The sequence below is a fragment of the Thunnus albacares genome, chromosome 4 (assembly GCF_914725855.1).
Source record: "Thunnus albacares chromosome 4, fThuAlb1.1, whole genome shotgun sequence".
Taxonomy (NCBI): Eukaryota; Metazoa; Chordata; class Actinopteri; order Scombriformes; family Scombridae; genus Thunnus; species Thunnus albacares.
The window spans coordinates 9,649,803-9,675,703 of record NC_058109.1 but is presented as its reverse complement, the minus strand read 5'-3'; the positions used below and the strand labels follow the sequence as shown (position 1 = coordinate 9,675,703).

The following is a 25,901-nucleotide window of genomic DNA, read 5'->3' as shown; positions in this document are numbered from 1 at the left end:
AATCACTTTGGGTAATAACAAATAATGACCCAATCTCTACCATTGGGAAAAGAGGTATTGATTTCTTTCACCCACCAAAGCCTGAAATTATGACCTTAGCTTTACAGGGATGGATATGTCACTGTTTGCAGGATGAAATATCTATTTTATGTGATGGTGATGGTTCAGAAGCCTACCCCCAGATATGATGAAATCATAATATACTGAATCTATTATATTGTAATATATCATACTGACATAATATAAAATGTCTGCTGTTAAATATGTATATTAACTGTTCATTTAAAACATTTACTGCCCTATATATCATTACCATAAAAATGAAATGCTCAACAACCAAAACAGCAACTAAAGATCTGAAGAGTGCCCCACAATTGTGATTGACATCTCTACTTATTAAATTGTTTTTCATAAGTTGCTCAAGTGAACTGGTGAACTCAAGGTTTTGCACTGACACTGAAATTGCTTCGATTGCAAGAAAATATTACCTAAATTCGTGGGACAATCAAGAGAAACAATGTAGGCTATGTTTACGTTCAAGTGACAAAGCCCTCTAGGTAGTCTAATCCCATGAAACTATAGCAGAATGGCAGGGGGATCAAAAGGTAGTATATTGTAGTATATTGTCATTTCTCTACCAGCTGTGTATTAACATCTTGTTGAGTGTGTCCTCTGCAGACTGAGACTGAGAGCGATTTGACAGTAAATTCAATAGCCTCATACAGATTCCGTCCAGCATATTTAGTGCTTTCTCATGCTGAATGTCTCATCCCTAACCTTTTAGTTCAGATGCTGATTTTGAACTTTGATAATAGAGTGCCTCATCATAAATTATCATACAGTAATGCATCAGTAATTACATTTAAAGGCACAGAGCACCATTCACATTAAAGGATAACCATTTAACACAGTAGATAATAAAATGCCCTAGTTATGGGTAAATCCTGGTACTGTATCTTATTCATGTTCCTCATTATCAGGATAAAAGCTTCTTGGTGCAACTGTCTAGGGATTAAGTGTACATTAAATAAAAAATAAAAACAAACAGAACAGAATACCCTCAATTATTTTATAAGAAGATTGTACATGATGCTTCACTGGTAACTGCAGTAATCAGTCATTTATAGTAATTTATAGCATTCATTATGGGATATAGCTTGAGCTAAATTGGACATCATAATATCACTATGACAGTCATTTGGGGGAGAGTATCTTCATGCCTTCGGGGCTTAATAAAGTCAACATATGCTCATCTAGTGCAAAAAGAAAAGCAAAGACTTTTCAAACTTTCCAGAGAGTGAAGGACAGTAGTGGAGAAGAGTTCAGGGTTTAGCCTTTTAAAACTGGATGATTGAATTTCTTGGCAGGGGATTCATTAAAATGATAATTCTTATTTATGAAGCCCTTTAAAAAATTAAAATACTCTCCCTGTACTGCTTCCTATTAATAAACTTTTTTTTCTCTCATTTTTCTTTCTCCTCTCTACTTTTTTCTTTACTTCCCGCTGAACTTGACACACTAATAGGTTATGAATAATTCTGTTTCAGTTTAGATGGCAATTAGCCACAATGCCAGAGGCCATTCTTCTTCCTCTCCAGTGGAGTGGTGATTTAAGACCCAGCTGAGTTAGGGTGCTCCAACTATCCCACGACTACATCATTCACTTCTTCCCACCCAATGCTGAAACAAGAAACAGTTAACTGAGTAAATCCTCTCCCATTGATAAAGTCTTTCATTGACGTCAGTGTGAGCACTTTAACAGAGAAATGGGGCTAGTCATCAAAAACAACAGAGCAGAAGGTCAAGGTCTTAGTGAAAATAAAATAAAATAAAGAATAAATAACAAAATTAAGTAAGAAAAAAAAAGGAAACATGAAAACAACTGGAAGGTCTCTGAGGCACAAAATGTGATAATGGAGCAATATTGTCACACGGTGTCTCTCTCTAGTGTTCCACTGAAAAATTTCACCATTGCTAATTAGCCATAGGACCACATGGAGAACAGCATGTCTTTGCTGCTGGATTGATACATCAGAGGCAAGCAAAGCAACTGTCGTTAGCGGGACTTAAATACAATAATTACAGCCCAGACTGAGCAATAGGCTACAGGCACAGCACCTCCTCTAGTGATAGAATGAAATATCATTGTAACTGAATAATGGTAACACAGAGGCAATAAGGTTTGAAGTAAATGAAATGAAGCAAATATATATCAAATAGAGATATATATATATTGATACATGTAACCATGCTGTTAGGTTCATAGTTGAAGGAAGCAATAGCCTTTTAAAAGCAGAAATTCCAGATCACTGCTGAAATGTAATCAATTGCTCCATAGCCCAAGGCTTATCTGTCCACAAAATTTCAAGGAATGTGTTCATCAATTCTTGATGTCATACAGACTGTCATGAAAGCAGGGCAAAAAAGTCTAGCAAGGGACGGGAAAAATAAACAATAATCATAAATACTGTATCAGCCAGAAAAATCACCTCTGTATAAAAGATCTTTGATATTAATTGGGCGAGGCTAATTAATCCACTTGTTGCCTGTGGTTCCATTGTTTTCTCCTCTTAGCTAAAATCCATCTAAGTGGTGTGTAATTTTTCAAATTTTCACACAAACCCTCAACAGAAGCAGCAGAAAGAGCTGATGGGTGTTCTCAAATTCATACCAGGCTAGTGTGAGAATATCGATCACTGGTATTAATAAAACATTCATAAAATTTTAATACATTTTCATGGTAACACAAGTGTGCGACAGTTTTTCCTAGAGCAGAATGAAGAAGGCAATTTTGCACACTGACATACAGTATGTTGCAGGTTTAGCTTTGAGATAAGAGATGCTCCCTTAATCACAAAGATTGTGGTGGAGATTTGACTTATATATATTTCTATTAAGCAAGAATGTGAAGCTCTACCTGCTTACTTTGAATATGAGCATCATCTAAAAAATAAACAAAACTATTCACATTATTTAACACAAATTCACATTATTTAGTTCAAATTTTTCAACTCAAAATCCTTGTTACTTGCTGGAATATCCAAATTATAGTAGGCCTACTATCAGTAACTTCAGGCACCTCGTATAAAAGTTGAAGCCTCACACTTTTTTGAGTGATCAAGAGGGGTCTATCTCCTGCCTGCAGGCCTGCACCACATCCAGTTTTCCAATCTTTGTTTACTATCCAACCCACTGACTTTGAACAGTCCCTCTCTGTGCACCCCATGTCCCACACCAGCATCATATTTTACACAGAAATACATTGAGAACTGTAAGCAAGACAAATGAAAGGATGTCTTCAAAATATATGTAAAGTGCAGTCGAGGGTACTCACACATAACAGTAAGAAAAACATTCCCTGAAGCCAGGACAACCTTCTCCCTCGTTGCCCGGTCATAGATTCCCACATGGCATTCATAAGGCCCGTTGTCTGAGATCCGCACCTCTGGGAGCCTGGAAAACACAATAGCGCTCCATGAGTGTTGGAACAAATCTTTGCATTTAATGAATATTGACACAGTGATGCACAAAGTAAAAATTAGATTAAATAGTTCACTGGTGAGCAAACAAATATTGGTGTTCATAGATATGAAATGATTAAAATTATTGTTTTGTCAGAGCACAAAGCTTGTGAACAGCAAGTGAATCAGTCATCAAACACTAAACATATACTACACATAATACAGATCTATTCTTTTCGACATGACATTGGTGAATGGTGTGTTTATTCTGATAATAAAGAGCTGTAGTAACTTTACAGTGCCACAAACTGCTCAGAAGAGTCATTGCAGACCATACATATGTCTGATATATGCCTTTTTAGGTACTACTATTGGAAGTAGCCAAAGTCAGGAAAAAATTCTAATCTTCTGGACTGTTATGTTTGTGAGGATATTTTGTACATGTTTCCATAGTTAAAAAAATGTAAGTTTATGAGTACAGTTTTGCTAATGTGATTTTTACAGTGTACTAGCACATTATATTCATAAAATTTACACTGAAACTTGTACTTAAGCTGTCTGTTTATATATATTTGCTTAAAGTGTGGCCAACTGCTTTCAGTCTGTGTCTAAGGATGCAAAAATACAATGGTAAATTAAATAAAATTAAGTAAAATTAATTAGTGGCTCATGCTGAATTAATTCATTGTTCATTATTATCAACAATTTCTTAATTAAATTACTACCAAACTTGTATATTATTGGTAATGATGAAAATTATTAAAATATGAGTTGCAGTGTTGTGCATGTACTGTATTTCTTCCACAGGTCCATTAAGATGACTGAAAAGTCATCTGTATAAGGTATAGATGAAGAAATAATTCATACCAATAACATTATATTTTACAAAGCATTCACTCTGTTTTAATGAACATATTCTAAAATGTTAGAGGATACAGTGAACGTTGTTTATTTAACATTTTTAGGTTTTCAGTGTATTGTGCAATTCATTGTTCTTATGTACTTTTCAAAAGCCTGAATTCAAACCAAAACTTCCTTGTTTCCAAGTCTGCTTGTTTACCAGCTAAACTGCCAGACATTTCCCTACTGCATCTGCTCTCACACTGAGACTGAATAAATATCAGCTTGCTGAATGTTCATCAAAATTGTGATCATGAATATAAAATATAACTCTCTACAGTGTCACTGTACTGTACATTTTAATTTTTATAGTCTGCATGCTTAAATGAAAGAATACTAAAACAAAGAATGAATGAAGAATTCTTTCTTTTGTCATTTTCCCATCATATGTATGTATTTTAGGGTCTAAACAAAACTTAAATAAATATCTTTAATAATAAAGATAATAATGTTGTAAATTTAAATAATTTACATTATTACTGCTGTTTTTCTGTCAGTGAGACCAGTCTTTATTCTTTTTTTGGGGGGGGGGGGTCTGCTATTGGCAGTTCTCCCTGAAGGCATGCTACACTTTGAGTGCACTAGGCATGCAACGTAAGCGGACTGCTTACAGAGTGGATGCCTATGACCATACGCTTCAATTATAATCAATGAAAGTGGCTACATCAGTCACGAAAAGGCAGCGCGTAAGTCGTGTGTATGCACCGCAGAGTTCAACCTAAAAATAGACCTGTCTTCTGTTTATATTTTTTATGCAAGCCATACATGGCTAGAATGCATATAAATGGTCTATATTTTAAAATAATTAAACTGTACAGGATAAATGACTCTAGCTTTTGGCAGTTTTGTTGTGAGATTTTCTGTTATTTTCACTGTTTCCTGTTGTTTCATGTCCCTTGCTTTTGTTGATAAAAGTTGACAACAGAAATTGAAATAGTGTTTATATATGTTGGTGTTTAGTTACTTTGTTTACTTTTGCCAATACTTTGGTACTGGTACTTTGCCTTGTAACATTATCCCTTATCCATATCACACAAACAAGGCAAGAAAAGCTAAAGTTAAGTTACGCAAGCCTACGCTGGACTGTATTTCTGCTGCAGGTGTAGCCACCAGAAAACAACATGTTTGCAACACGAGAGGTCCACTTACGTTACGTGCCCAGTGTAGCCAAAGCATAGAGCGAAATGAGTTGATCTGCTTTTCTTCTTTTCACAGGTGACTAAAAGGTGACAAGATACTCTAATATACTAATAATACCTAAAAATTTTCAAATATGAAGAATTCGCAAATATCTCTAAAACCATTAACCTTTAGGCTAAAAAGAACTTAAGGGAGATTCAGAAAATTTCTAAAATGTGTAATAAGAACCAAAACCAGAGTATGCACACAAAACCCATCATTAAATATACACCAAATAAAAACTTTTTTTCAAAGCCTGTTTTGGTGTTGAATGACTAAGGGTAACATTTTGCATAAATTAATGAGTACGATCTTGACCTGCTCTATGTGGAAAGTGCCCTGAGGTAACTTTTGTTATGAGTTGGTACTACATAAATAAAAAAATAAAAAAAAACATTTTCAGTTTCTAAAAATCAAAACAGAACTAGTTTTAAAAGACAAGAAATAGAAACCAAATTATCATCATATAGTTACTCATATGTACTAAAACAGTAATCATCAGCAGTGAATCTTTATGTGAGACAAAAATAAAGCAAATGCTGAAATATCTAGGTAAACTCACACTCTTACTGTAGTTAATTGTTTCTTCTCTCTCTGGCTGGTGTGTTCACCAGAAAAGACCTTGTAAATTTCACAAACATTAAGTCCAATACTCACTGCCAGGTTTGGTCCTGTATTCTCAGATGTCCTGTTTAATCCAACATACGCTGGTGTTTTAGCCCTAGTTTGGTCTAATATTTGCTGGCATGTTAACCCTAATTTGGTACAACTTCTCTGGGTCTCTCTTTGATTGCTCGATGTCTATATCTTTTCACCAGACACTTTTACCCTCAGCATTCTTCCACGCTATATGGTCTGGTGCATAATGTGCTGAAAGCTGTGCTGAGCTTCAGACTGGATTGTTGATTTGCAGTGGGATCAGTAGCAATATCGACATCTTTGTCTAAATGGAACTTTAACTAAAACCTTATACAAAGATCTCTCCTTAAAACTCAAGAAAAAACCAAGAGGATAACATTAAATATTATTTTTAATGTGCAAAAAAATGAACAAATGAATGAACTTTATGTGTTCTGGTTTATAGAATATGAAATAATACTGTGCTTCTTCCTCACTCAGTCAGACGTTTTAGTGTGTGTATCTATTTCACAGCCAGATATAGGTATGTAATTGTGTATTGTGTATGTAAATGTATTTTTTGACAACTGTACTGTTTGACTTCAAAAGTTTAATTTCTGGTTTTGATTAGACATTGCAAGAAAAAGACTCTAGATACTAGAAATTTAATTTAATACATTAAAAATACTCTGTTAATTTCAGGTTAATTTCAAGATGTTTAGAGTACCTCTTGTACAGTACAACTTTAATGCAGTGCATAAAATGGAGGTGTTTTCAGTGTAACGATGTAATCTTCTTTTTGATTTTTTTTAACAAGTATATTTTTTTCAGTTTACTTAATTATACTTCAGGTACATTTGTTCTCTGCCAATAATTCTGCAGAGAAACAAAAGCCAACAATTATTCAGTCAGTGATAGCTGATGACAATTTTTGAAAGAGCTGGGGAGCACAATCTGTATTCTGCACTCGGCTAATATGTCAACAGTGATAATCAAAGTGAGACACCACCAGTCACATTTAGCCTCTGTGATTTATTCCCACAAAACAGGAACAATTGTCCTTGCCGCCCGGGCGTTTCAGATGGGGACCTCTGTTGGAACAGCGGCAGGGCGCTCACAGCAGCCGAGCTTTAATGAGTTCAGCTGTGTGTGTGTGTTTATGTGTGCTGAGGAGAGGAAATCACTCTTTTGGAGAGCAGTCACAGTCAACTCTCTCTCTCTCTCTCTCTCTCTCTGTATATACAGTACCAGTCAAAAGTTTGTACACCTTCCCTTTCCCTTGAATGAGAAAATGTGTCCAAACTTATACTTACAACTTATATATATATATATATATATATATATATATGCATATGTGTGTGTGTGTGTGTGTGTGTGTGTGTGTATGTACGTATGTGTTTATGCATATACATATATTAAAACAAAGGTTACGATATTGTAACCCTAGTTCTATAAGCACAGGCGGAGCCCTCTGCTGGACTCTATGGGTAATACTTTCCTCCGTTCATATACACAAAATCACCTACTGTACGTAGCTGGCTGCTCAGGACGAGCCTACCAATTGCATGTGTATATGTGTACTATATGTGTACTATATAAGCAGCATCTCGCTGCTGTTTAACTATCTCAAACCACTAAGGTAAGGTTACATTATCATGACCGTCATTTTATCTCACACAAGCTCCACCCTCTACTGGACTCTATGGATACAGTAGGCGGAACCCAATGAATGTTCACACTGCCGCGACATGTCATCAGACTGCCTCACTGAACGTGACTGGCTATAGCTTAGTTGCCGTGGCCCTCCTACTACTTTATAAACCCAGCCGCTGAAGCGGAGGGGTAGGGGGCTCAACACAGCCCGGTAACATGACAATGAACTGGGTGAAACCATGGCCTAACCTCGCAGGAGTTATAGGTCAAACACCAGACACCCTGCACACCCCATTCCCCTAGTCGTCTTGGATCATGAGAGAATGCAGGTGTATAATTGCCCTGGGGGTTGGTCATCAGGTGTACCACAGCTGACATTCACCCATTTCACAAGTCCTGAGACGCACATGTGAGCACGGACCTTGAAAAGGAGACTGTCATATCCAAAAGCTGCTACGCCATATGTGGAATGCGCTGGGACCACAGTGGATGGGTCCTTACCCGCATGCCTGTAAGTTTGGGAGATGCTCTCACAAAGCCAACTAGCTAAGCACCTCTTGGATAGGGCTTCACCAGCTACTCCCTCTCCATAGCACACAAACAGCTGTTCAGTGTGCTGAAGGGGGGCCGTGCGTTCAACACAACATGCCAATGCACGTACTGGGCAGAGGTGCAGTTTTGCCTCCCTGGCATCCCGATGGGGTGGAGGACAAAATGCCTCTAGCTGAATAGTTCTTGACCTAAATTAACTCCTCATGTTCTCAGGGACAAAAGAGGGATCCCATCTGAGAATAGCACCACTGTGGTCACAACGAAGCAGCAAACACAATCGCACAATTCACTCACCCTCTTAGCTGAGGTCAGCACAAGCAACAAAGAAGGAGCACTCCAGAGGGCCTCGATTATCAATGGCAGTTCCCTCTGAGGGGTGGAGACATGCATCACCGGCCGTTGCCTCCTAACCCCCTGTAAGAAATGTTTCAAGAGGGGGTGGGCAAAGACAAGTCTGTCGCCAAAGTCCTTAGGCAGGAGGAAACAGCTGTTGCATATACTTCACAGAGGCACGAGACGGCCCATTTTCCACCAGATAATGTAGAAAGGAGAGAACCTCTCCCACTGCACATGTCAGGGGGTCCAGTCTCATTTCCTCACACCAGCATTGGAATCCCAACCACTTTGCTTTGTAGTAAGCAATGGTGGATCCTGCTCTTGCCATTTGGATGGTCTCCACCACCTGTGCACACAATCCAGCCTATATCAGCCTGTTCCTCTCAGGAGCCAAGCCTGGAGAGGTTAGCCCAATGTGGGCAGCGCGCCTATCAAGCTCGCCTCTTGGACAAAGCCCCTCACACTTGGAAATGGACCAAGGCTGAACCTCCAACGTCTGGGTCATTTCTGCATACCACAGTGCCGAGCGGCCATCCGGGGCTATCAAGATGACCATCTGTCTCTCTTGTCTCACTCTCTCCAGAAGAGGGGGAATGAGTTGAAGAGGAAGAAAGGTGTAAAGCAGCCTCCTTGGCCATAGCACATATGTAAATGCATCCATCCCTAAGGTTGGATCATCTTGTGGCGTCAGGGAGAACCACAGCAGGCAGTTTCAAGTGGCGAACAGGTCTACCTCCGCTCTCCTAAACTGGTTCCAAATCTGCTGCGCCACCCTCTCTGAGGGTGGCCAAGTGGCTGATGATGGCTAAGCCGTTACTACTCTTCGTCCAGTTGTTTAAGGCGTTGAGTAACTAAGATGCCAGTGACACACCAAACACACTCAAACTGTTGTCTATTGAAGCCAGCTGCACACTCTGCTGGAAAATCTTGTCAAAATGTTCCAGCATCTCACACAATAGTGGTGGTAGCGGCTTCATGCTCACTGTTTTCGGGAGCAACTCTCCCTCTCTCTGCCTGCTCTCGGTGTGTCTCTCTCCGGATGGCAAGCGAGTTGCTCCGGTTCTGGTTTTAAGCGACGGTTGTCCTCTGGCTTGTTCCCGTCTTTGTGCGCTGCAGCCTGGCTGTACACGGAGGATGACCTGCTGGCAGCAGCCTGAAGCCCACCGTCACTGACTCTTAAATAAGGGAAAGATCTAAACTGGGAGGGGAAGTGAGACAAAAGCTGCCTGAGCCAGGTGAGCCTGTCCGTAGAAACCCTCATGGAGACAGCTCACCAGCTTGGGATGGGGGCACTGTAAGCCAAATACAGCCCACTGTGATGGTCATCACTTGCAGACAGACGCTGGCAGTGAGGCTCCTCTGGACGGTGGCTTACCAGATACCGATGAGATGTTATCTTCATCATCTGCAACAAAGCTTTCGTCTCAGCAAGGATGACCGGGAGCAACGGTGGTATGTTGTTGGCCAGAGTGTGGGGCTTGGTGTCATCAATCACAAATCTTGACTCCTTGCAGCGGAGCATCACGTCGAGAAGCTGAAGTGATCCCACCACCGCTGGCATCTAATCTTGGGCAGTTGTCGACAGCTTGCTCATCCAAGGCAGCAGAAGACATGCTATGAAGCCGCAACATGACAAGTTACAAGAGTTTTGAAGTAAGATAAGTGAGCAGATTCGCCATCGCTGAAGTAAGAAGGATAGTGAAGCAGCAGCAAGACGCTGCTTATATAGTATGTGAGACATGTAATCGGTAGGCTCGTCTGGACTGGCCAGCTACATACACGCAAATTTGAGTGGGCGATTACATGCGTGTGATTGGATTACCCATATAGTCCAGTAGAGGGCGGAGCCTGTGTGAGACAGAACTGTGTTTTCTCTGCAAGAAAACACAGAACAATAACAACATTATCTTACAGAGAACTAGGAAAAAATCAACAAATACTAATGAAACCATAGTAGGAGTTACAACCTTATCTACCTGTTGCTGTCCTTATGTACAGGTCAGTTGAGATAGTTAATAAAAACCAACTGTGAGCACGTTGAGGTATAAAGTGAGGTTGTCTCCACCAGCACTTCTGTGAGGGATAAGTATAAAACAACTAAGTCTTTTTTTTTCACCACAGTGCAAAATGATGAGAATAGCACTGTAAATCTCTCTGGTGGTGGAGGGGAGGTAATTTGCTTTGTCTTGGCTGGTTACATTATAGTAAACGCTGATGTAGCTCATTGCTTTGTTTTATAAACAAAGCCATAGTTCTGTTATCCACAATCCTGACTGCTGAACTCATGGATTCAAAACAAGACAAATGCAGGGAAAAGAACCCAGAGATAAGATAGTTCAAGGCATGGATGTATTGCCAAAAGAAGGGTGAGGAGGCCACAAAGAAACCCCCAACCACAGCATTTCTGAGTGGCTGCCTGCTTCTGAAGTCTCTACCAGTTTGACTGTAAGACACGTCCATCAGAATTAGGAGTAGGAAAAGAGGAAAGGTTGTACTCCTAACATTGAGACTTCTGATAAATATTAAGACTGGTAGAATTAATTTTTCAGCACTTGCTCTAATCTTTGATGCCATGCATTTCAGAGGTGCTACTCCATTGAGAATCTATTCACAATTTTTTTTTTTTTCTCCCATTTGCCATTAATAGGTCAGCTAACATTTGAAATTCTAATTGGAATGAAATCACTATTTAAATGGAATAACTGAATTAAAAAAAAAAAAAAAACATAGTATGCCACACATCAGGCCCAGCGTCAGGATGGAGTGAATGAGAGGGCTGTTAAAAATTGCGAGGGGGGAATTTTTTTCAAAGAATACAATTAATTGATTTAACAATAGCCCCAGAAAGGCTAAATAACAACAACATAAGGCTATTGTTTTAAAACCAAAGAATAAATTTATTAATCCGAGCACTCACATAAGAACATAGCACTAGCAGAGCACTAAATAGTTTTTGAATTTATGAACGATCTCTGTCAAAATCAGCAGGGGCGAGGCGCGTAGAAACAGCTGTTTGCGGCTTGCAGCTCTCTCTCTCTCTCTCTTTTGTTGACTGTCCCTTCACTTCCCTGTTGTTTCCCTTCTGTCTGTAGATTGCTACAGTGGGGAGGAAATGGAATTAAGGCCGAAAGTTTTATTTACAACCAAGAAAAGCAAGCCAGGTTAAGAAACTGAACAAAGTGGCGTGTTCTGTCTGTCTGTCTATTGATCTCCTCTGCTCCGTTTCAGTACTATATGGACAGCGTGGCCCAAGCATACACCTACGCACATAGCCTAAAATTATACTGGAAAAGTACTCTGACACAAAAAAAACAGCAGAATTCTTACAAAATAAACCAGCAAAATTATTTCTTACCTTTTCTCAGCTTTAACAGAGGTGTAAAGAAATACAACGGAGCGGGCTATGCCCCCTTAAGCTCCCTCATGGCATGCCACACATATATTTTTTCCTTCTGATTATTGCGCTGATTACCCTCATAAATCAGATATCTACAACTGTGCCACAGTTTTGAGAGCTGTTAAGCAAACATTTATTAGTATTTTGAGTCTATATCTTAGGTCTCATTTACACCTGGTATTAACATGTGAACTGTATCTGGATACATTATGTGAATGATGCAAATAATAGAAAATAATACGGCCCCTTGTTATCTTCATTCTGTCTACATTGTGATCAGCTCTTAATATACCAATTAACTAGGCGCGGATGGATGGGACTGGAAAGATTTAACTACCACTACTACTTGTAGCTTTTGACAGGTTTGTTTAAGCTAACAGGAAGAGGTGGAGTAAGATGACTTTGTAGGGATTGCATTTACACCTGGCTGAGATCCCATCACAATGTGGTCCAGATGATCTGGCTGAACTTATCACATTCCGATCACAATGCAGTGTGAGTGCTTTTATACCTTGCATTAACATGTGTTTCTCAAGATAACCAGATACAGACTGCATTTTAATGCAAGGTGCAAATGGGATAAATAGTGAGATGGGAGTGTCAACGCATGATTTTAGTCTACTTTTGTGCAGCAGAACATTTTTCTTGTTTTCACAGTTCCCATTTTACCATACAGTACTCTACATCTTCCACTTACCCTTCTTTCTGGGCCTGAAAGCCTTTCTTGTTGTTTTTTTTTCTCCTCACACCCTCGTCTTTAATAATTTTTTCATGTTTTATTGTTTCTTTTTATACAGTCTATTAATCTTTTTGTCCTTTACTTTGTTTTGAAATTATGGACCTCATTAATCACTGATGTATAAAAGGCTCATTAACAGTGACACAAACCGAGGTAGATGCTGGGACAAAAGAGAAAAAACATAACATAAAAAATACAAGCTTTTTCCACAGCTTTGCAAAAAAAAAAAAAAAAAAAAAAAATTAGCCATGTCAATAAGCAACCAAGTGAATATGTAATTGAATAAACAAATAATTTCCAGCAAACCACATTAAACACAATACAAAACCTCCCAAGTACACCAAAAAACAGCACATGCATGGTGGAGATCGATAGCAATGGGCCCCCATGGAGGAGCAGCAAATACAGCACACCACAAAGAGAGATCGATTGTCCCCTAGGAGTTGCATCTGAAAGCTCTTTCCTGTTATGTAGGCCTTCCTCCAGAACTCCTCCTGCCTACAAATGCAAGCAAACGTAACTGCCTAGATGGAGAGTGAAAAAGAGCAGTCTTGACAGAGCGGCGTCTGATAGCTCGTCCAGTCAATCTCTGCATCAAATCAACTAGCACACTGTCAGATACTCTTTCTGGCCAAAAGCATTAAATGTGAATGGATCAAGACTGTCTACTGTAAGCAGTACACTCGTCGGACGGCAGAAACAAATTACCTAGAGGTCAGGATGCAAAGAAAGGTGTGTAATCATCTGTGTTTCCTTAAAGGCAGAATGAGTAGGATTTGTTGGTTGTGGTTTGTAAACACAAAGTTGGCCCCTCCTCTCTGGCTCAATGACACCGGGGGTCCATTTCACAAAGCAGTTTTAGTGAAAACTCAGTCTGTTAACGCTGAAATGAGGGAAACTCTGAGTTTTCCGTTTTAAAAATGGAGGTAACTCAAACCAAAGCAAGAGGGGCAACTCTAGCCTGTTTCAGAGAGAGCGATAACTTAAGCAGTTACCGTAGTAACAGACTCTATGAACCTAACCTTGTCGGGACCAGGTTTTTCTCAATGAACCTCGAGTTTCTCTCTGTCTCCGCCCTCTTTCAGAGCCACACACTCCATTTGATTTCCTCATTCATTCAGTCAGCAGGAGAGTTTTGGCGTAGCCCTAGTTCTGCTGTCTGTCATTTAAAAAAATTATTAAAAAAAATCAGAGTCAGTATATTAGAAGTCCATTAGGCACAGTAGGTGGCGACTTTTTTCACTAACATGGTATGTCCTTTTGATAACGATCCCGTGGATGAAGGTGCAGCATTACTGCGCAGAGAATTAGCCTAAATATTAGTCAGGAGATGGTTATCAGACCGCGTATAAATGTTCTAGCATTTCCAGACAATTATCTTTTTGAGCTTAGGGCCAGCTCCTCTGCCTCCATTAGAGGTGGCGGTGCTGGGCCACCACCCGTTTTACGGGCATCTGCCTTCTTTCTGTTGGCTGTGTTAGTTTAAATAGGTTTAATTATTTAACAGAACATAATATAGATGAGAAGACATTTATGTGTGTGAAACCAGCATTATGTTGGGGATAAAACAACTGCACAGTCAAACAGCCACTTAATATTTACTTTACAATGTAAAACATGATCAAAATGAGGTACCCCCATGAGATTATGCCGAGGTTTTACCTGTTTGAACAATGTTTTTATATTTCATCTTAAACTGCTGCCAAGTGCGCTTCTCCCCCGCGGGATTGCACCTAAATGAAATAAATTAATAGGCGACCATTCAAGCAGTTTTTCCGTGTAATATTATTGTGATTGCAAAGGACTGCATTTAACCTTACGCACTGACCCGAGCAGCAATGTTCTCCCACGCCGTCTCCCTCTCTTTTGCAGCTGCAGCGGTGTTGCACTTCTTTCTGAAAACATGTTCAAACTCGCTGTATGAGCGCATTAAGATTTCTAGTTCTAGTGGGGTGAAAAACGCAGCCCTCCTTTTCCACCGTTGCCATGGTGACTCGTTGAATCGGGGCTCCATTGATGCTGGCTTTTTATAGTTGTGGTGCACGCGCTTAACTCCAGGTGAAACTACTCCGAGTTAATTAAACTGATTCAAATCAGCTGTTCTGGAACCGGAAACTCAGAGTTTCCTATCTCAGAGTAGATCAACTCAGAGTTCAGGATTAGACTCAGAGTTTGTTGAGCCTGCTTTGTGAAACGGACCCCAGAAGCCCTACACTGCTATGTCTCTATGTTTTTATAGGGGCCTGCCCTCACACCCTGCATGCTATTATCGGCTGGGGGCTACACACCCACTGCCCAAAGGTTGACGCCCCAAAAAATCCTGAACACAGCAAAATAAGTATACAGAATACAGGTGGAGGGCAGGGACTCTGCAGATGTAGACACCACCACACACCTCTAGTGAGTCATAAGTGATTTTTGAGAGGGATTATTTTTGTATGAGTCTATACATTGTTTTTTAGGAAAATACTTCTCATTCTGCCTTTAAGGAATGAGCATGAAACAAAATGATGAGGATAATGCTGTGATTCTCTGAGTGCCAAGGGAGGTGTGATTGGTTTTGTGCTGGCTGGTTACATTATGGTAAGTGCCGATGTAGCTCATCTCTCTGTTCTTATCCACAAAGCTGTAGTTCCGTTGTTTGCTATCCTAAGTACTGCATTCATGGATTCAAATCCACACAAATGCAGAGAGGAGAGCTCAGTGATAAAATGGTGGAAAGCTTGGAGGTATTACTGGAAGAAAAGTAAAAAACGACTCACAATACTGACTTTTTGCTGATTACAGTAGCTCTAAAACCTAATTCAATATGGATTTAATAGGTTATGTATTTCTTTTTATTCATAGCCCATTTACGAGGGAAAGACTTCACTTACTACTCCCTAAACATATTTATTAAATGCATGTTACATGCTCAAATACTTTTCATTTACACCTTTAAAATTAAATTGGTGAGAAAATCCTTTCATATCTTCAAAAAGAGATTTGGCATTTTCAGTAAAAACAATTTGCGACCATACTTTGCCATCCATTTGTTGAATAAAATTTAAATACAGTAGCGATGCTTCCACCCACAGATGTGAATTCTCTCTTTTTCAAGTAGAAAACCTCCGTGGACACCACATTCACCTTCAATGTAAGATTGAGAGGAAAGATATCAGGAGGAACATTCTTAATTTGTGACTGTAATCAAAATAAAATTGAAACAGACATTTCTAACTCAACTTCCCACAGGAAATATTTATCAATTACTGAAACACCTTACTGAGTTGTGCTACCAGCTTGTCTGTCAGATTTGGAGTGAGAGGGAAAAATAAAACACAACCAACTACAGCAACATGGCTCTTATTAAATATTAAGACAGAGGAAATTATGTTTGAGCATCTTGAACCACTCCTTCTCCCTCAGTTATATAGACGACTCACAAAATAGTTTGAAGGAGATAGAATTTTAAATTACGGTTACTGTGAAGACATACATCTGCAAATTGATGTTTGGGTCATGTCTCTCAGAGTCCATAACCTATGGAGTTGTCCTTGCTGATTTTTTTAACCAATCTCAAATGACAAATTTTAATTTCATGCAGGATTAACTGCTCAGATGTATTCAGAATTTCACCCAGCAGGTTTGCGTGTTTTCTACGTGTTTTCATTGTTGGAGAGAGTTTATCGAAGTGGGCAGAAAAGCGCTGAAAGATAAGCAATACCTGATTATCTGGTTATCCAGAGTAGCTCACATTTGGTGAAAAACACTATTCTAAACAGCTTTTCATCAGACACATTCTCAGTTTGTATTATGTTGAAAATGAATGACATCCGTTCTCCAGAAGACTGCTAATGTAAGCAAGGATTTATATACCGTAACAACAATGTTTCATAATCATAGCATTGTGTGGGAGATAATGGGCATCTTTTATATACACAATTAGCCATAGCACACACAATAGACTTATTTGTATATGGTATCATGTTACCAGGGAAAACTCTACGGTAACAGCAGCCCCTGCAGTGACAACAGGGCACAGGCAGGTTTTGGATTCATCCTCATACCTACATCATCACAAATTGTAAGTTGTTGTTATTGCCTTCCAAAGCAATCCATGTTACTGTTACAAAAGTGATTTCTATGAAGGTTTTTTGATCTTCCATCTTTTCTTTAAAGGGGACATATCATACTTTTTGTGATTTTCTGTTATTTTGGTCAATGTTCCAAAAACTTGAGGTGAACGTTTCTTAAAAATGCTCCCTGCAAGACAAAAGCCAGTGCTACAGCCTGCTCTGAACGCTCTGTTTGCAATTTTACCTCTACTTCCTCCTTATGATTATGTCAGATTGTTTGTGGATGCCCAAAAACGGCCTATCCGTTGGTAGACTTTGTTGCTAAGGTTGTTCCATGGGTTGTTCACGTTGTCCACTCACATAGTTTGGATCAGATTCCAGCTTGAACATGCACAGATGTATTTAAGAAGTTTATATTCAGAGTAAACAAGGAGAAAATCCTACTACTACTGTTTGTTTAAATAGCCTCCTGAAATGGTGCTGAGGGGCAGCTTCCAGAAGCTCAATAAGAACAGAGTGGGCTCACGGGAGGGACGGCTTAAAGAGACAGACAGAGGCCGAACTGAGGCGCTGCATAAAGAGTCAGTATATTTTTTTCATGCAAAGATATTCCAGTAGAGTCCCAGAATATAAATGTAGACATGGAAAAGTGCATGATACATCCCCTTTAATGTTGGGGAAACATTGTGGACATAGTTGACACTTATTATGCTCAACCATCCACCCTGACCTCCCATAAGAAGTTTTGTGGTGCTATAACAACACCATGCTCTTATTATTTCCATGGCCACAAGAGGTGGCTTGTTAGGGAAAACATAATCATAGGTCATTTCAAATTTAAACAAAAAGTCAATGCTTTGTGTTTGTCTGTGAGAGTGCGCACAAACACAACAATACATTTCAAAACTGTCTCTAACATTGTTTAAATCAAACCTATGTATGCCCTTGCTGCGATGCATTCCTCTTTTATAACAAATTAAAAGCTATTTTAAAGTTAAAGGATGCAAACTCCTTCTCCCATAATTAGAGTTTGAATACTGGAGGTCCTTCAAACCTCAAGTGTCATCAGCTACATGCAAAATCTGTCATTTGTCTTACAAGGACTAATCTATGCATTGGCACTTGAATATAGAAAAAGTTACAGCTGCTTCCATTCTTTGAAAGATTACGACTAATAGCTGTCAAAGCCAGGCAAGATTAGGCAATCTTAGATGAAGTCAATATCAATGTCACTTTTGAAACTGTCTAATAATTGGAAAGCTATCATGAGAGGAGAAAAATCACCTCTCTTAGTGTTACTCTATTATAGCACAATAATCACATACTGCTATGAGCAAAAGTATTCTACGAAAAGGAAAAAGGAAAAGCTGAAAATGCAAATGTTAAAATACAAAATGCTCTGAGTTTATAAAAGATACAGAATATTGAAGCATTCATTTCTGGTCGTACAAGTGGATTTGTCAGACTGCTAAGGCTTTGTACAGAAGATTTACCATTCTCAGGTGGAAATGGGAGATAATAGCAAGTAAAAATTCAGCCTTTTGCATTTCTTAGTAGTGTTGAGCTTCTATGTTACAGCATGAAAGTGGGACCGTGACCAGTCAGAGGGAATATTTTTCCTGACTGGAGGAATGGTGTGACTATAGAAAGAGTCAACATTTCTCTCTGGTTGACTGACACAGGCTAAGCATTCTGATACAGATACGGATACAGGTCAGTGCAGGTAGCATCCAGCTGTTTGGGATGCTGGTTCATTTGAAATCCTACCCCCTTCGGTGTGTTGTATTAGACTTTCTCTCACTCTCTGTTTATGTGTGTGCGCGGGTGTCCAGGCGTGGGGGGTCAAGTTTCTGTTTGTGTGTGCATTCATGTTTCCATGTCTGTGTGCATGTAAGTGTGTACACCATTTCATTGTGATGATGCCTACTCTCCCAAAGGGATAGTAGGATTGTCCAGATAAATCATCCTCAGCTGGGCAGCCACACCACACATGAGAAAAGAGATGGAAACAGCGAAAAAGGAGAAAAAAATACAAAAAGGAAGGAATGTACATGAGGTGAATCAAAGAAAAGCAGCAGGACAAAGATGAGATGAAAGGGAATGATGAAAGTAGGATCATTACAAAAGGATGCAAAGTGTGAAGCATTCCAATTTTAAATGAAGTCATAGTTGCAATATATGGCTTGCACATTCTTTGTGTTGCTGAACATTCAGACAAGGATATCTGCAGTAGGAGGAGAGTCAGAGCAGAGGGAGCAAGAAATGAGGAGATGGGCAGACAGCTGCCAGCCGTATTGTTGAGGCCTGGGGTAAAAGAAGACAGTCCCCAGGACGCCTTAAACGTGTAATCAAGCCAACCAGAGCCAGATGACTCCTCCTCCTCCTGCTCTCTCCTTCTCTATCTCTTGCTTTCTCTCAGTAAAACCTGTTAATGTATACACAGTGTGGCTGTGTGAAGTCACCTGGGGTAAAAGTACCAATACAGCTGGAATAAAGACTGGCCTAGCCAGATGTTAGCTAAATCTTTCGCACTAAACTCTTTATCCTGAATAGAGATGATGATTAGAGTTCGCCACCACCTCCTGTCCTCATGTAATAATGCACTAACCCCTTCGTCCGGTCACTCCAGTTTAGCCTTGTCTGACCAACAGCAGATGGCTGGGAATGAAGTTGTATATCACTGAGCAGGAGTTCTTCTTGATTTAGTATCATAACATTAAGAGGTTGTTGGATTTTACAGTGAGCTTAAAATCTTGCAATTCACCATTGCTGCAACACAAATGGAGCAAAAGCAGTGGAGGTAATGCAGGTAAGAGCAGAGTTAAGCAAGTAGTCTTGTTTTAAATTAAAGGTAATTGATTTTGAGGCTCACCGGACGGTAGATTGGTAGACAAGGTCTTCACGTCTGCGGTAGTCCTCCATGTGAGAGTAATTGGTATTAAACATAGCATCGTAAGTGAAGATTTTCTGCTTGATGGTACCTCCATCTGTGACCTGTGAAGCAAAAAGAGAGAGCATTAATAAGATGATTCCTCTAATGATGGATGGGACAGGGCATACCTTTTTGCCCCCATGGAGAACCTGTTGTTTCATGGCCTGGAGTGTAGATAGTACTCCTCCCTGCAATTACTTCATTGATTTATTTGCAGCCATGATAAGCACATTCCTTATAATGCCCGAAAGCAAGGGATTGAAAACCTGCTGACATGATAACATCAGCGAGACAGTCTGTTAGGCAGCTGCTGGTATGTGTTCGTGCACATGGTTAAGTCTTAATGAAGACTGACACAGTACAGTGTTCTGTATGTGTCAAGCAGTCTGCTTTCTGCAGAGGTAATGGCTTGTGACGAGATACTGCAGAGGTAGGTGGATAGGATATTCAAAACACTGGTCTCATCTTTTTTTTTTCTGGGCATGGTAGATGATGGAGTAGTTCTTTCCTGTCTAATATTCACAGGAGTGCTAAAGTCACTTAGCATTTGAATGACTGTGATTTCTTCTCTCCCGAGAAGCCACAGGCAGCCATAAAGGAAAAAGGGTGACAGGATTTTAATGGAGCCACTAATGCTGCTTTGAAGAAGGAAATTGTTGGTGGGCCAGGAATCCTTCTTCAGTTTGCCAGTGAAGATGCTATCGTTCTGATCCAATCCAATCCCTTCAGTGAGGTAAACAACGTCAAAGCATTTCATGATTAGTCCGTATAATGTATAATGTACACATCGCCTCATGAAGAGACAAAGCTAAATTGTATTTATAAGAGCAAACAATTGTTCCCTGTGAATGTGGGGTAACTCATATAACCTCTTGCCTCCAGAGAAAGCACACTGCCTCAGGCTTACTTTGCTAAGTGGTACTGCACAGGGAGTTGACAATGCTGAAACAACCAAAAGCAGGAGTGCAGAAATAAATTACCTTTGTCACCTGTAACCAGTACGAGGAAGGCTTTTGGATATTTTTACAGATCTAAAATATTAAAGGTCAAGATGATTACTTGCAAGGCTTTTTCAAAGCATTCACCTGCTTCAGCAAGTGATTGTAGAGTTTTGTGACACTATTTGGTCGAAAAAAGTTTTGGCACCCTTGTCAAGGACCTGAGAATATGGCCATCAGCTCATTTATTAATATCAGTTCAGGGGTGTAGACACTGAGCAATAATGTGGCTATGTTTTGTGCTGTAGAAGACAGAGCGACAACAGAAAAAGGTCAGTCTCTAAAAGCAAAGCCATGTTTGAAAATTGTGCTTTCCAACCACCCAGACTTGTGCCACCACTGTAGTTACAGTAATGGACCTTTTAGAAACATCACCATAGGGAGTCAAGAGACATTTCTGTCTGACATGGCTGTACAGCACCTTATGTGAAAACGCTTCTACAGAGCTTAAAAAAAAATACCTCCCTTAACCTTTGTGATGTATGATACCTATATGTGAGGCTGAGAGGCAGCATATTTTTACTGGATTAATAATGAAATGTCACCGAGACATAACGTGATTACATTACAGATTAATACAGTATGAGGCAAGCATTTATAAAGACAAATTATGCAGCAAAACTGTCAATGAAAACTGAAATAGTCGGTTTTCAGCTGTTTGCCTTTATCTCTCTCAATATCACACATTATTAGTGTTGGTGTGTTAACTTGTGAAACTAAATGAAATATATTTTCATACCAAAAAAAGGATTTTCCTGTTTGCAGTTTTCATCGGCTTATGTTCCTGTCAGTTCCAGAATAATTTACTACCGTTAAGTGTAAACAACTAAAAGGCTAATTTATGGTAGGTGGCTCCACACTTTATAAGTGTTGCTCAACAGAAATTAAATAGTCTCGCAACATTTTCAATTTATGCTATGGCGAAAAGTTTCGATTGTCTCCACGGTAACCAGATGCTATCCTCCAGCCGGCTTGTTTAGTTACATTTTACTGTATCATCCTGACCGGTAAACTAATTAAACTAATTAAAAAAGGACAAATTATCTCAAGTTACAGACCAAAAATATTAATAAGGAAGTTCAGTGAAAACTACAATATCCATGGTGACGTTAGTAACACTACCCAATCACATTGCACAACAAAATATGACAGTGTGCACGACTTAATTTTCCAAGTGCATGCAACATGAAAGGAAAGTGTCTTGCAACACTTTTTTCTGTTGAAATTACGTAATTTCGACACTTATCGAAAGTGTTGAGTGACCTGCCATAAAGTAGCCTTAAGTCAGACAACAAGCCTCTTTTTAAAATTGAAGCTTGCTTGTTTACAGAGCCCAGGAGGTGTCATGTAGAGAAAAAAAGTGTGTACAAATTACTTAATTCATGCTTGTGATTGAATGATTTGTGTGCACTTATCAACAGCAGCCTCCCACATGACCTAAACTAGCTATTGAGGTGTTCAACCTTTAGGGAACAGTGGCTGACACATTTCATCAATTCTGGGTTGAGAACATTTTAGCTTGTTAGCAGTTAACATTTAGTCTGCTCACCCTGTTAACACGTCTCATCAGCATGCTCGCAAATACATTTTCAGTACAAATACATTTTGTCTAATAGTCACATGCAAAAATAATTAGCCTGCTGTCAGTAAGGTAACTAAAATATCTCTTTTTATAACTATGCAGTTACATTTTTAGGCCTTATAGCCCACTGGCAATCCTCCAGTGGACCTTCATACAAGCACCGTTGTTGGTTCCTCTGAGAATAGTTCTACTGCAACGCTGTTCTGTTGGAGCTACATCTCTGAGTTGGCACTAACATGATACCCTCAAGGTATTTGTTCAAAGTCCTTATGTGGGTGTTGGTCAGGTCTTAAATGACAAAGACCTTCCATAGGACCAACCTGCTGTATTTGTTTGTGAGCTAAGCTTGACTAAATCCAATCCATTGCAACTATTACAGATTTTCTACTGACACCTTAAATGCCCTGTGTCTTTGGAAAAGACAACCACTGACAAAGTAATCAGGTTGGCAATTTCCAATTTCCATGAAAGTGAAACATTTTCCAGTGGCAGATACAGAACTGTGTAGTTAGTGCGAGCAGCAATAACCTTACCTAGTAGTGCTGAAAAAGACATTACACCAACAGAAACTAAAACATCATTACCACAATCCAGGGAAAAAAGACATCAGAGTGTCTAATTGCCAAGTGATCTCCTGGAAGTACAGTGGAAAAACACCACAATGAGTGTTTAGCATCAAGAAGAATTGAAAAACTACAAAAGCTTTTGAATTATCACTTCAAAAGAGATCTTATATTTGTAGTTTCTTTTAGGATTTTGTTAGTTTAATCACTAGTTCAGATCAGATGCATATCTATGCCTGTGATATGCACATTATCAGTATTTCATAGTCATTTTATTTCCATATAACCAAGTGAAAGTGAAAGACAACTCACATTGCTATTGTGACATAAGGGGGAAAACGTGCCTGCTTATTTACACAGATGAGCAATAGCAATAGTTTACAAATCCCCTGCAAGAAGGCTCACTTCCGATCTACCCAAACACATTGCAGTTGACTTTGGAGTTACACGGCTTCATAAACCAGTGTAAAAATGCTCTGTTGGCCCTGAAGTACTGAGCTGAGTTAGAGAATTTTTCTAGTCGTCTCTTCTTTCACAGTCCATCTAATCCAACAAGCATTACAATTGCTTCAGTCCTCCCCATGAAAAACCTGCAGGTGGATAATGCAGGTGTCAGATTTTTGGTTGTCTAGAAGCCATAAGGACCAGAGAAGAGATTTCTGCCTAAGACAGGTCATGTCTGTGTCGCCCTCTCTTTATCTATCCCTCCTTAATGATTTCACCTCTTAATTAAGACCGACCCGTAAACCCCTGAGTAATAAATCTGAAAGAATCTGCACATCAGTGGATGTCTCTCTATGCCCACAAGGGGATCTGTTTGTGGTATAAATGACTGACTAAGGAAGGAAAAGAACAGTGAGAAGGGAACGAGTGGGAGGGGAGAAAGAGAGCCAAACTGTGCCAAAATGGCTGTACAAGAGGGAGGGCAAGAGGGAGATGAATACTCTTTGATTGCAGAAAAGCACCGTTGGGGAAGCAAAGCTTTGCTACAACTGTTTTGTTGAATCCAAGCCATGTAATGCATATGAGGCACGGAGGCACTAAACCTCTTCAACATTTGGCTATCTGGAGATATGAAAATATAGGCATGAGTGGTAAAGATTCAGCCACCCCTCCCTTGTCAGCATTGTAGCAGATAGCAGATAGATTTTGGCTGAGGGAATAGCCAGCAGGCAAAAGAGGAGTCCACGACAGGTAGCTGACAATGAGCTGAGTTTGAAGATGCTCAAAACAGGGTCCTGTGCCTCTCCTGAGATGTGATAATGCCAAAATCTTTCCAGGCGAAAGGTGGCCTGTATCCTTCCTGGCCAGTCAGCTGAGCTGACTCTCTAATGATGCCTCCTATTATTGGGGTCAGATTAGGATTGGGTCTCAGGGGTTAACTAAAGCCCTCCTCCCTCTGTCTGTCTGGGGTGGGCCTATTTATAGGCTGCAGCTGCATCAGCAGCCACTGGAGGAAATTCAGCTAACACACTGCAGGCCAACTGTGAGAGATTCAACCTGTATCCCGCTTCATAATTTCAGGCAGCAGTCAGAAAATCACTACAACTAGTCGTTCATAGTATTTTTCCAGCTGGTTAGGAAGAGAGATGAAATACAAAATGCATAGAATTACTGAGGATATTCGAATCTCCAAGCAAAAAGATGTGGAAGACCTCATGGAGTTTAATGTTATGCCAAGGTTTGAGTAATAACAGTATGTCCTTCACATGCTGTCTTACAAGTAGATGATAATGGCTAAAAAAATGTTCATTCATATTCTACTGGCATTTCTTTGTGATCTGAATCTACAAGTCTAAAACTTTCATTAGATGGACAGCAGCGTACCTTGCTCTCAAATAACGTCTTAATGAAATTTATTCCCATTCAGTCCCTTTAAAGACTTAGACAAGCAGCAACAAGAGAGATGATCAGACCATTGCCATGAACCAGTTTGGCACTTTCCTTCATATTCACACTAATTTGTCTAATATTATTATTTCACAAAGTGTCTTTTTGAAAGTGTTTTTTTGAGGGCAGAAGCATTGGGAGACATTGTCTTACTTGTAAAACTGGTATCATTGCTGTACACAAGAACAAAATGAATATAATGTTGGCATTTAACAACCAGACCTTACATCTCAGAGTAGGGCAGAAAGTGAAATCAATTTACATTTACTTGTAATGTTTATTTTTATTATTATGAAATAGTGTCATAACAATGATTTTGCTATATTTTTGTTTATCATCAGTAATGATTTTTTTCTTCTATTTCTTTTCCTATATCTGTTTGCTACTGTGTTGAGAAAAGTCAAAATATAATATCTTGTCATGACCTTCTTCAAAATTATATATAATGCGTCTTGAAGCCTATCCTTCATATGTAACATGTGTGCATGAGCTTGATTAATGTACATAGCTGATAAAAATATATACTTGGAATAAAAATAGAAAGAAGATCAACATTACTTCGTAAAAGCACAGAGCCTTTCCATTCCATTAAATTCAGAGGAATAAAAACTACATATCTCTGAGCTTTTGAGGTGCTGTAACAAACAGGCAGGCAAAAGACTAGGAGGTACACACCGGGAGGTACACAATATGCGAGGTAAGGGAGTGCTAGGGTACAAGAATAATGCAAAGATGAAATTCACTGTCATTGCTTTTATGGAGCACAAAGCATGATATAGTAGGGACAATACAGAAGAAAGTGTTGTTAAAGTGGTGTACCTAAAAAGTGTAATAAACAGAACAAAATATGATGCAGCAGAATAAAAGTGCATCATGTATTAACTTTATTAGTCTGCGGCACTTAGAGCTGCCAAGTGTAACTACGGGCAACACTGAGGTGTTGGTGTGGTATGCTTGCTGACTGAGGTGGTCCATAAGTGATGGCTACATCTGTGGATGTGCTGTGTAATGTTGATCTTCATTCAGTAAGCAAATCCAGTGTG

The 25,901-nt window shown here is 39.4% G+C and overlaps 1 protein-coding gene across 2 annotated transcripts in view; it reads right to left on the bottom strand.

The window, feature by feature from the left end:
• Window positions 1-25,901, bottom strand: part of igsf21a (immunoglobin superfamily, member 21a) — a 187,871-nt gene that overhangs the window by 62,598 nt on the left and 99,372 nt on the right. For both annotated transcript variants that reach the window (XM_044347688.1, XM_044347689.1), the window contains exons 3-4: window positions 19,766-19,887; window positions 3,335-3,453 (exon numbers count right to left, since the gene is read on the bottom strand). In XM_044347688.1, the coding sequence (XP_044203623.1) occupies window positions 3,335-3,453; window positions 19,766-19,887 (241 nt within the window). The remainder of the gene's footprint in view (window positions 1-3,334; window positions 3,454-19,765; window positions 19,888-25,901) is intronic.